This window comes from Heteronotia binoei, chromosome 2 (genome assembly GCF_032191835.1).
Source record: "Heteronotia binoei isolate CCM8104 ecotype False Entrance Well chromosome 2, APGP_CSIRO_Hbin_v1, whole genome shotgun sequence".
In the NCBI taxonomy this organism is placed as follows: Eukaryota; Metazoa; Chordata; class Lepidosauria; order Squamata; family Gekkonidae; genus Heteronotia; species Heteronotia binoei.
Genome location: NC_083224.1, coordinates 201,249,418 through 201,261,875, shown reverse-complemented (window position 1 = coordinate 201,261,875; position 12,458 = coordinate 201,249,418). Strand labels below are relative to the sequence as shown.

The 12,458-nt window shown below is 47.6% G+C and overlaps 1 protein-coding gene across 4 annotated transcripts in view; it reads left to right on the top strand.

The window, feature by feature from the left end:
- Positions 1 to 9,813: 9,813 nt before the first annotated feature.
- DAZAP1 (DAZ associated protein 1) overlaps positions 9,814 to 12,458 on the top strand; it is a 54,414-nt gene continuing 51,769 nt past the window's right edge. For 2 of the 4 annotated variants that reach the window (XM_060232847.1, XM_060232846.1), the window contains exon 1: positions 9,814 to 10,088. In XM_060232847.1, the coding sequence (XP_060088830.1) occupies positions 9,829 to 10,088 (260 nt within the window). In that variant the 5' untranslated portion in view covers positions 9,814 to 9,828. The remainder of the gene's footprint in view (positions 10,089 to 12,458) is intronic. The other 2 variants (XM_060232849.1, XM_060232850.1) reach the window with 1 other exon arrangement.

Here is a 12,458-nt window from a genome sequence, read left to right as displayed (position 1 = left end):
AAGTGTTTTGAAAAGCAAAAAAGAGGACATATTTCCCGCCTGACTACTTCAAACAAGTGTTTCCTATGACAAATCTCAACTGAAATACCCCAGCTCTTTCAGCTGTGTTAACAGCTACTAGCTAGGAATATCCCTGACCTTTCAACCCCAAAAGAGGCCATTTTCATCAGGTTGGTTTTTTTTAAAGAGCCCCAAAGAGGAAGGGAATGTAAAAAAGCAGGACCGGATCTACATGTTTTTTGAGGAGGGGGCAAAATTAAAAAATGATGCCCCCTTTTGGGCCATTCTAGCTTATGGTCCCATAGAATACAATGGACTCCATACCCAATTTGGCGCCCCACCTCCATCGGCACCCGGGGCAAGCACCCCCCTCTGCCTCCCCCTAGATCCAGCCCTGTAAAAAAGAAAAGAGGACGTGTCCTCTAAAAAGAGGCCGTCTGGTAATCCTAAGAATAGGGGCCCCTAACATGGTGCTGACGGGCACCCGCCACCGTGAGGCCTGCCAACACCTATCTAGGCATCCACCAGGTGCTTTTAGAAAGTGGGTGATAGCAGGTGGGGATCTGGATTGGCTCCTGGAGATCCAATTGGCTGTGCAGATCAAAATATTGTTACCGTGGCAGCAACTGCCACCAGTTTGGGATCTATTCTCTCTCTCTCTCTCACACACACACACACACACACACACACTTCTCTTTCCTAGTGTATTTGCTAAAATGACACTTCTTGTCACCTGCACTTGGGCTGCCTCTGGGTGGATGTGTGGTTCCACCTCCCATGGCAGCCATTTTGTATTGCGCCCATCCACCTGTGTCAGAATTCCAAAGGTCCCCGCAGAATCAGAGAGGTCGGGGGACCCCTGGACTAAAAGGGCATGACCTTCTGAAGAGACTGACAGCTGCTAGACTTCATACAAGCATCAAGAAGTGCTCTTTCACACAGTCCATAATGAACTTGTGGAACTTACTGCCACAGGATACCAGTGAGGTGATGGCACTGAAAGGCAATTAGACAACTTCATGCAAGAGAGATGAGTTGGGTCAATCGTGATGGCTTAATGGAAGCCCTGTGTTCAAAGGCAGTCTACCTTGGAGTGCCTGTTTCTGAAGGGCAGCTGGAGGGGGAGGCTGTGGCTCACTGGCAGAGCATCTGCTTGTGCTTGGCATGCAGAAGCTGAAGCTGGCAACCTTGATCCCCACCACCTATTGCCCCCGACTCATGAATCTCTAATACACGGAAGGGGCTTGGGGAAGTGCAGCCTGGCTTATGAAAGCCGAGGAATGCAGCATCTGCTGCTGAAATATGAAGGCTTGTAACATGCAGCATGAGGTTTAGTGGTTAAAGCAGGGGTGTCATGCAGCCTGAAGGCTGGATCAGGGTCCCAGAGGGCTCCTATCAGGTCCACGAGCAACTGTCATCTGCTTCCTTATGTCTCTCTTGCTTCCTTCTGCATCACAGCTTGCTTTGCTAGGCTTGCTCAATCACACAAGAGCTACAGAGCACAGCCTCTATTTTCTCCATTGGCTGGCCAGCACAAGACGCAACTTTTGTACAAAAGTTCGCAAGACCCACCCGTTGCATGTTTTCCCCTGGATCTTAGGCTCAAAGCATTGACCGTGAGATTTATTTATTATTTATTTATTTCCATAAATTTATAGGCCGCCCTTTCCCATATTGGGCTCATTTCTGGAATGAATGTCAATAATTCAAAATGAAGTATGCAACTTACATACACACACCTGAACAGCCTACTCAAGATTGCTACAGCACAGACACGGTCTCCAGGTTTTGATATAATAATTCAGAACAAGAGGCGTCAGTTATCAGACTGTTAAATAAACAAAATATTGTAAGGGTGTTAGCATATTTTGTTTTTACTTTTAAAAATCTTTAATTGTATTTGTCTGTGTCCTTTGTAAAGTTTATATCTCCACTACCTGGCATTACATTTTATGATACACATGGCCCAGCCCAACAAGGGCTAATTTATGTTAGATCCAGCCCTCAAAACAAATGAGTTTGGCACCCCTGGGTTAAAGTGTTGGACTAGAAGCTAGAGTTGGACCAGGTTCAAATCCCCACCCGTGCCAGGGCAGTTTGCTGGATGTCACACACTCTCTCAGCCTAACAATTCCATTCACAGAGTTGTTATGAACATAGAAGGGAGGAGAGGAATCGCTTTGGATCCTCTCTAAGGAGAAAGGAGGGATATAAATAAAGTAACGGAGCAAATAAGCGGAGATAATTTTTCTCTACCTCACTGGCCGTAGATTCAGGATGACAAAAGGAAATACAGCATCACGTGTTGTATAAGCAGGACGGACTTGCCTTGGCATGTATCAAATAATTAATTCCAGAGACGAGTTTCACATTAAGTCTCTCGTGGCAAAACTGTTATGTATGTGGACTCAAGTGAAGACTTTGGGTGTGCCTGCCAGGCTCATTGGAGCCATACGGGCTGAACTTGGGGACTTGGAACAAAGGGCTGCAGGATCCAAATCTCTGCAGCTCTAGACCAATCACAAGCCCCCAACGGTTTGAAGCGCGGGAATCCAGAGATGTATATGTTGGGCCGGTAGGTCCCATCCCCAGTCTTATAATGTAGCCCTATCCTATATCATGTCTATTAAAGAGCTTGTTATCACTCAGCTGGTTACTTCTTCATGCACTGAACCCACTATATTATAAAAACCAAGGAGGAGTGCTTACTGCAGTTAAATTGATCGTTGAGCGATTATTTATTCAGCAATTATTCCTGCTACGATAAACCTGTTAGTGATACCACAAAACACCTTTTTGTGTTTAAAGGAGATACATTAATTATTAAAAATACCTGCACTTCTGCTATGCAGTTAGAATCCCTTGGAATTAATGTATCGCACAGCTAATGTTAAAGAAATTAAAGAGAAGGGGAGAAATGATATCCCAAGAAACAAAAACTTATTTTCCATGGATCTGTGTGTGTTTGTGTGTGTATCTATATCTGTCTATATCTATCTATCTATCTATCTATCTATACACACAGGCCTCAGATTCAGCAGGAGCTCACAGGAGAACAGCTCCTGAACCTTTCTGAGGGTTCCCCTTCTTCTTCCTCACTTACTTCCTTGTCCATTGAGTAGTAGGTGCAGCTGCATAACAATCCCTGGATTAGGAGAGCAGGCAGCCAGCCAGCCACCAGGGGCTTTGCTATGCCCCCAGCAGTCCTCATTAACCCTGGAGAAGCCAGCGCCACCCTTTCTCCACTTCTTATGTGATTGTGGGCGGTGGGTGCCTTGCTGGCCTTTGACTGGGGGCGGTGGCAGCCCAAGAGAGCCCCAGGTAAGCAAGGCCTGCCTGGGCTAGTTGGATCTCTAGCCAGCCCAAGCAGGCCTCGCTCACCCAGGGCTCTCCTTTCTTGCACCGGGTTGCTTTTGGCTGGTAGGGGGCATATGCTAATGAGTTATGCTAATAGCTCTGCCACCTATTTTTCTACAAAACGACCCCTGTGTGTGTGTGTGTGTGTGTGTGTGTGTGTATATATATATGTATGTATGTATATATGTATGTATGTATATACGTATATCTATATGTATATATAAAAAACACAAGAGCCTTGAATCGCTCCTGCTGGTTTGAAATATACTTTTTTGTTGTATGAAGACTGTGGGGACCTAGAAACCTTTTTCTGCCATCTTCAACTAAAGGAATATTTCCAAAATACGCAAGAACAGAACAAGGAAGAACATGCTACATCATCACAGCATATAATCACATACTCCACTGGAGAACATTTACCATCCCTCCAACCAAACAATGAACAGGATACTTGCCACATCATACCAACAAAACAACATTACAAAAAGGAAAAAAACTCCACATGGATTCCTCCTGAGGGTCGCAATGCCACACTGGATCACCACATTGAGTGCTTTCGCCAGAAAGTTCAAACTGATGTGATCAACAAACAACACCCCACACCGCAGAATCTCAGCCATGCTGAAAGGAAGGCCATAGACAGTCTCAGGACCAAGATGGATATTACAATCAAAGAGGCAGGCAAAGGAGGAGCTGTTGTCACCATGAACACATCAGACTACATCAAGGAGGCCCAAAGACAACTCTCAAATACTTCATTTTGCAAACCACTGGACTCAGACCCCACACAGGAACACAAAAAAGGATTGAACAAGATTACAAAGGAATTACCGCTGAGCATTCAGGAACAGATCCTGTCAGACACATCACAGGAACCTCGACCAGGTACGTTTTATCTTCTACCCAAAGTACACAAACCAGGTAACCCGGGACATCCCATTGTGTCAGGGATAGGCACCATCACTGAGGGGGTATCTGGATATATGGACTCTATTCTAAGACCCTATGCCCCAATGCCCCCAGTTATGTTCATGACACTATAGATTTTCTGAGGAAAATACAATCTTTGAACAACCTTCCAGAGAACACTATCTTAGCCACCATGGATGTGGAATCTTTATATACCAATATCCCACACCAAGATGGATTACAAGCTGTAAGTAATATAATCTCTGATAAAAACACAGCTGACTTTGCCACCAAACTGTGCCATTTTGTTCTCACCCATAACTACTTCAGGTCTGGCAATGAACTTTTCCTACAGGTCAACGATACAGCCATTGTCAGACTCTGTTCATTGATACTATTGCTGAATGCTGACTACTAACCACATTGATTAACTCGCATATATGCTCACTAACCGGTGTTAGTAGAATAGGAGAGGGGGGGCCAAGTAGGGAATAGCCAAAGAGTAGCTTCCCAGGAACATCAAAGGTTGCTAGGCATTCTTTGAAGTGGAGAATGCCCAGCAGATTCTCACCTCCTCCCTAGAGGCAGCAAGGACATCACCGCCGGGAAATGTAACCACTAACTGTAGAAGATAAGGAGGAGCTGAGTGAAAAGTCTCACATGCAAAAGCAGCCTTGGTTTTGGGAATTGGGGGGTAGTTGTAATTGATGTAGAATGTTAAATGCCAATGATTCGAACTGCTTGCCATCAGTTCCAATGCCTATCATGCTGAAGTAACTTTGGAGTATACAATAAATGCAACTTTGTTTCAAATCACCAAGCTTGCTTATTTTGGGAGCTTCAATGAACCTTTGCTGACAGCCATGGGCACCCGCATGACCCCACAATATGCTAACATCTTTATGGCTGACTTGAAGCAACGCTTCCTAGACTCCTGCCCACTCATCTCTACCTTATATGGTCCAGACACATGGTAAAGAAGCCCTGCATGCATTCCACCAAGCATTCAGTGACTTTTACCCTACCATCAACCTGACAATGAACCAGTCTATGCAAGAAATACATTTTCTGGACACCACTGTAAAAATACACGATGGACACATAGACACTACCTTATACAAGAAACCTACTGACCGACAAACCGACAAACATACCTGCATGCCTCCAGCTACCACCCCAAACATACAAAACAATCCATTGTATACAGCCAGGCTCTATGTCAGTGCAGGGTTCATTGAGGCTTCAACAATGAGAGAACTCTTTTCTTTTGAAAATAAGTTTCATTTATTGATTACAACAATGTTACTCTTGCAGTAGGTCTTTGAGAGTGATAACGTATAGGGAACAAGCACTAGCATTTATGGGGATGCATCAAAGCCTGGGGGATTTAAATCATTCTCATAATAAAGTTACATTCTGCTTTCAGAGGTGCTTGATTCACACGCCTGTTATCTCTTCCGTTGGGCCATCCCCACTCCCCCTCCCGGCTGGTGTCCTTGCCGGCGCCTGGGAAGCGGCCGCGCTTCTCTGCACTTCAAAACCGTTTATGGCCTCTGGCGCCCAATTCCCTCCCGCCTTCCTCTCCCCCCTCAGGCATGCCTAAAATTCTACGGGGGATCATCGGGGTTAGTTGCAAGCAAATAAACATTATAGGCAACATGGTTAGTATTAATGGAACACAAGCTGACACTCTAAGCTACAGCTGCATTTGCTCCAATCCTACTGACAGAGATTCTCACCTGAGGGATCTACAACAAACCTTTTTGGAACTAAAGTACCCACCTGATGAAGTCAAGAAACAGATTAACAAAGCCATATTGATACCCAGAGAAAACCTGTTACAAGACAAACCCCAAAGAGACAATAACAGAACACCACTAGTGGTCACACACAGCTTGTCAGACTTGGAACTTCAAACAAGAACGAATCATTTTGTTTCAAAATTAATTCATTTATTTGAAAACAAGCGGTCTGGTATAGAAGCAGATTGAGTTTGATACTCTCCAAGGCTAAGCCACGGGTTTTTGTACATCACAGGGGAACATAACAATAAAACCATTCTCACACTCTTGGAGACAGTTGACGCTTCCCATACTCCCTTATCTCCTTCCCAGGGAAGAACCCTGCTGGTTACCTTGAAGCAGGCGAGCTTCAAAGGCCCCAGATGTTCTTTGTACCAAGTGAGAAATTCCTCCCCTTGCGGTTGGCAATTGCTTTGGTTTGAAATGCATGTTTCTGTTCTCAGGGTTAGTAAAGGGCAAGGGTTATAGTAGCCTACAAAATGGAGTTGGTCAGGTCAAGCAAGCACATCTATTACTAGAGATATAAGGTTGAGTTACAATGTCTGACATACTGCCCCCCCTAAGCTCTTGCTCGGGGTTTGTCTGGGTGCAGTAGGTAAAACTTTTTCAGTAACTGGGGGGCTCGTAGGTCTGTTGACTTTGCCCACTCGTCGCAGCTATTATGAAAGTACTTCCAGCGAACCAGATAGTACAAAACCCCCCTCTGGTCCCTGGAGTCCAAGATCTCTTGCACCTCATGGTGGCTCTGACCCTTCACTTGAATAGAAGGTGGCTCTGGAGGGCGGGGGTGCCAAGATGTGGCTCCAGGATCCTTGCGAAGAAGACTGCAATGAAAAACAGGGTGGATCTTACTAAACATTTTTGGTAACTTCAGTTCTACTGTGACCTTGTTAATCACCCTTTTTATTTTGAATGGTCCCAAGAACTTGTAGGCCATTTTTCGACAAGCCTGTGGTAGAGGGAGGTTCTTGGTTGACAAAAATACGCTTTCCCCCTCCTTAAACTCCCATTGTGGGGAATGTTTCTTGTCAAAGTAGTCTTTGTAAGTCTTTTTCGCTGCCTCCAGGTTTTCCTGAATCACTTCCCATCCCTTCCTGACTCCTTCCCACCACTGCTGGCAGGAGCTAGGCGGCGCTGTGCCACTCGCAGTCGGCAGAGAAGGGAAGGGTTTACCCTCATAACCATTGACTATCTGAAATGGGGATGCTTTGGTGGAGCTATGCACACTATTGTTGTAACCATACTCAGCAAATGGGAGGAGCTCCACCCAGTTCGATTGTTGGTAATTGATGTAGCACCGCAAGTACTGCTCTAGAAGCCCGTTCACCCTCTCCGTCTGTCCGTCCGTCTGCGGGTGGTAAGCCGAGCTTAATCCCTGCTCCATCCCTGCCATTTTGCAGAACTCCCGCCAAAAGTTTGCAACGAACTGTGGCCCGCGGTTGCTAATGACCTTCTCCGGGAACGAGTGAAGCCAGACCACATGATGGAAAAACAAATACACTAATTTTTTGGCCGTGACTAATTTTTTGACCTGACTAACTCTATTATGTAGGCAAGGGTTATAGTAGCCTACAAAATGGAGTTAGTCAGGTCAAGCAAATACATCTATTACTAAAGATATAAGGATGAGTTACAAAGTCTGACACAGCTCTCAACTGAAAACAGTTCAACGTATCATCAGCAACTTACAACCTCTATTGGACAGCTCTCTTTCAAAAGAACTGGGGGGTAAACCTTCCTTGCACACAGACAGCCCCCCAATCTCAAACAACTCCTCATTCACAACAATACAACATCACATCTGAGCATGAACACCGGTACCACCGGTACCACAGCTTGCAATAAACCCAAGTGCCAACTTTGCTGCCACATACAACCAGACAACACAGTCACTGGACCCAACAGCATTAACTACACCAGGGGTCCTCAAACTACGGCCCACGGGCCAGATGCGGCCCGCTGAGGACGTTTCTGCGGCCCGCCGGGTTATGGCAAAATCAGACCGGAAGTGAAGTTCGACCTAAACTCGCGTTAGCAACGCACACTTCCAGCACTGGGCTGAGGCGGCGGAGACAGAGTGTGAGGTGATACTGAGGTGAGGTGAGTTCCCAGGCCGGGGTGTGTGGTGTGGGGAAGGGAGAGAGATGCAGAAGACGGAGAACTGACGGCCCGCGGCCTTGTACAGTAACGGCAGTCCGGCCCTCCAACAGTCTGAGGGACAGTGAACTGGCCCCCTATTTAAAAAGTTTGAGGACCCCTGAACTACACCATCTCAGGTTCATTCACTTGTTCATCTTCCAACATTATATATGCCATTAAATGCCAACAATGCCCTACAGTTCTCTACATAGGGCAAACGGGACAAACCTGAATAAATGGACACAAATCTGACATCAGGAATTACAGAACTGAGAAACCAGTCGGAGAACACTTTAACCTTCCTGAGCATTCAATGGGTGACCTCAAAGTAGCTGTTTTACTGCAAAGGAACGTCAAGAACAGAATGGAGAGAGAAATTGCTGAATTACAAATTATTATGAAACTTGGGACAAACACCTCCCCAGGACTGAAGAGGGATATTAGTTTTTTATCTCATTACATATGTTAAACCAACTCTCACTGAGTATAGCTATACATCCACAGTATTCCAATGTATTTCTCTTTTAGAACAGTGTATCAGAATAATGTTTTTTTTTCTTGTATGGATATATTCAAATAAGGGATATGGGCTGTTTATCTCATTACATATACTAACCCGTCTCCCACTATATTTTAATGTACCCGTTTTTTTCTAATGGCAAACTAGAATGTATTTCTCTTTTAGAACAGTGTATCAGAATGTTTTGGTTTTTCGTATTGACATACTCAAATAGGGATATTGGCTGTTATTTATCTCATTACATATACCAACCCATCTTCCACTATATCTTAATGTATTCCTTTTTTTCTTATGGCAAACTATAATGATGTTATAACTTCTTGAGATACTAATGCCCTCCATTTAAACCCACAACTAAGAAGCCGAAATGACACCCAGATTTATGGCACTTCACACCTATAACATGTGTGCTTTTTATCACCCCCCACTGCTGTCACAGCCCAGTTAACAATACTAAACAAACAAACACAGACCCCAATTTGTGATTCTTTTAATCTGCTAAAAACATTTCCATGACTCTACAAGCCAACTCACTGTCCACTTTCTCTATATTTAAAGATGGCTTGCCATTCCAGTTTTGTCGGATGAAGTCTGCTTAAGAGCATACGAAAGCTTACATTCTGAATAAAACTCAGTTGGTCTTAAAGGTGCTCCTTGTCTACTGCTTTGTCCTATTGCTTCAGACCAACACGGCTGCTCACTTGGATCCCACTTTACAACTATAAACTACGTCTCCCAAGATATCTCGCGCCGCTGAAGCTACTACGCAGGCGCACACCCGCCCAGCCCCCTCCTTTTTTTAACCTGCAAAACTAAGACTACAATTCCCATGAAACCTCTCGCTGGAGCGGAGACTTCCGGACCGAGAGCCTCGGTCGTGCCGTTACTAAGGTCGCCCAGACTCTCGAGTCCCCCCCTCCCTTTCTTTTCGGAAACCCCGTAGCGTCCAATGACGTCCCTCGAAGGGGCGGGGCGAAGAGCGGCGGCGTGAGAGGCTTGGGGGCGGTGCGCGCGCAGGGGGAGCCGGCCAGTGGAAGCGGCCGTTGGCAACAGCGGCCGACGCAGCCGGGATAGGCAGCGAGGGGCAAGGCGCGCGTGCGCATGCGCGCGACGCCCGCTGCCTGTCGCCGGGCCGTCTTGTGTGAGGTAAAAGGGAGGCGGAAAGGGGGGGGGGAAAGAAAAGAAACGAAACGGCGGGGGAAAGAGGCGACGGCGAGAGGCGGCGCGCGCCACGGAGGCACGGAAGGAGCGACTGATCGACCGCTGCCGTTGGGAGAAGCGGAGGGGCAGCCGACCGGGCCCAGTCCCGGCCCCGCCGCCGCTGCCGCCATGAATAGCGTTGGGGGCGCCGACGAGATCGGGTGAGGCGACGGGTCACGTGGGGCAGGGGAGGAGTCGGGGGGCTGCCAAGCCCCAGGCGGGGGCGGGGGATCCCCCGCTCCAGGCGCATCAGGAAGCGGGGGAGGGAGAGGTCTCTGGGGAAGGCGCCTGTCTCTTCGGGCAGAGGCACCAGATTTGCACATTTGAGAGCCAGTTTGGTGAAGTGTGCAGACTCTTATCTGGGAGAACCGGGTTTGATTCCCCACTCCTCCACTTGCACCTGCTGGAATGGCCTTGGGTCAGCCAGAGCTCTCTTATCTGGGAGAACCGGGCTTGATTCCCCACTCCTCCACTTGCACCTGCTGGAATGGCCTTGGGTCAGCCAGAGCTCTGGCAGAGTTGTCCTTGAAAGGGCAGCTGCTGTAAGAGCTCTCTCAGCCCCACCCACCTCGCAGGGTGTCTGTTGTGGGGGAAGAAGATACAGGAGATTGTAGGCCGCTCTGAGACTCTTCGGAGTGGAGGGCGGGATATAAATCCAATATCTTCATCTACCTCACAGGGTGTCTGTTGTGGGGGAGGAAGGGAAAGGAGATTGTGAGCCGCTCTGAGACTCTTCGGAGTGGAGGGCAGGATATAAATGCAATATCTTCATCTACCTCACAGGGTGTCTGTTGTGGGGGAGGAAGGTAAAGGAGATCGTGAGCCGCTCTGAGACTCTTCGGAGTGGAGGGCAGGATATAAATGCAATATCTTCATCTACCTCACAGGGTGTCTGTTGTGGGGGAGGAAGGGAAAGGAGATTGTGAGCTGCTCTGAGACTCTTCGGAGTGGAGGGCGGGATATAAATCCAATATCTTCATCTACCTCACAGGGTGTCTGTTGTGGGGGAGGAAGATAAAGGAGATTGTGAGCCGCTCTGAGACTTCGGAGTGGAGGGCGGGATATAAATCCAATATCTTCTTCTTCTTCTGTGCCTCTCCTCAAAACACCCTCCGAGCTTCAGAAGGATTGGGCCGGGAGGTCTGCTTCTGTGTCCCCCAAAAGGAGGTGTCCCCATCCTTCCGGTGGAGGGGAGGCATTTAAAGCGTGTGGGGGCAACTTTAACCTTCCTGAGCATTCAACGGGTGACCTCGAAGTAGCTGTTTTACTGCAAAGGAACTTCAAGAACAGAATGGAGAGAGAAGGTGGGGGCCCTTTCGGTGCCATGGCCAGAAGCCCTTTCGGAGTTCGGTCGTGCTTGTCCCACCCTTGCTCCTGGCTCCGCCCCCAAAGTCCCCAGATATTTCTCGACATGGACTTGGCAACCCTTTCAGATAAGGGAAGGGGAGGCTGTACTGAGGCGGGTGGGAAGGCGGCCTGCAAACGTCCCTCAAGGTTCGAGTTGGAGGCGGCTTATGGTTGAGCCTCCACCTGCCACCCCCAGGTTTCTAAGGCAAGAAAGGTGCAGAGGCAGAGATTGGTTGGCTTGCAGCCTGCCTCTGCCTTGCAACACCATGCACTGTCCTGGTAGTCTCCCATCCGAGGGGCTCTGGCACTCACCCATTCAGGCTGCGGCGGATATTTCAGAGTAAGCTGGGGTGTGTGTGTGTGGAATCTCTTGCGTCAGTTCATGGGTGGCCAAACTTGCTTAATGCAGGAGCCACATAGAATACACATCAAATGTTTGAGAGCCACAAGACGTGAACATCAGATGTTTGAGAGCAGGGAGGGAGGCAAACAGGTGGGGGATGGGGGAGGGAAGGAGAGATGGAAAGAAAGCAACTTTAACTTTAAATGCATCCTCCAAGTCGCTGGCTGGCTTGATTTAAACAGACAAATGCCTTCTCCAAGCTAGCCAACAGGGCAGTGGGGGGGGGGGTGTTTCAAGAGCCACACAATATGTGTGAAAGAGCCACACTTGGCTCCTGAGCTGCAGTTTGGCTTCTAGTGTCCTGGCCCCACTGATGGACCTCCTGATGGCGCCTGGGTTTTTTTGGCTACTGTGTGACAGAGTGTTGTACTGGATGGGCCATTGGCCTGATCCAAGATGGCTTCTCTTATGTTCTAAGAGTTTGCTTCAGGTGGCTTCTTTAGAAAGGACAGGATTGGGTCTCAACTGTATAGACTCAGTGGGACAAAGTGAGAACAAAGGAAGGTGACCCCTGTTTTAGCCTGCCTGGGAGAAAGTTTGCAGTCAGCAGGGGTGATGGGTGAGGAAGGGGACTTTGAGATGTGGCCTGAATGATAATATGTCAGCAGCTGCTAGAATGAGGCAGGAACAAGGGCACTCTTTGAGAGCCTTTTAAAAAGATGGGCACAGGTGGTCAGCTGCTGGGATGTATCATACCACTCACTTGAATACAGTTTATTTGTTTATATACTTCCTTTTGGCGCAAGCTTGAACCCTTCCTCCAAGCCAAGGAACTTTCTTC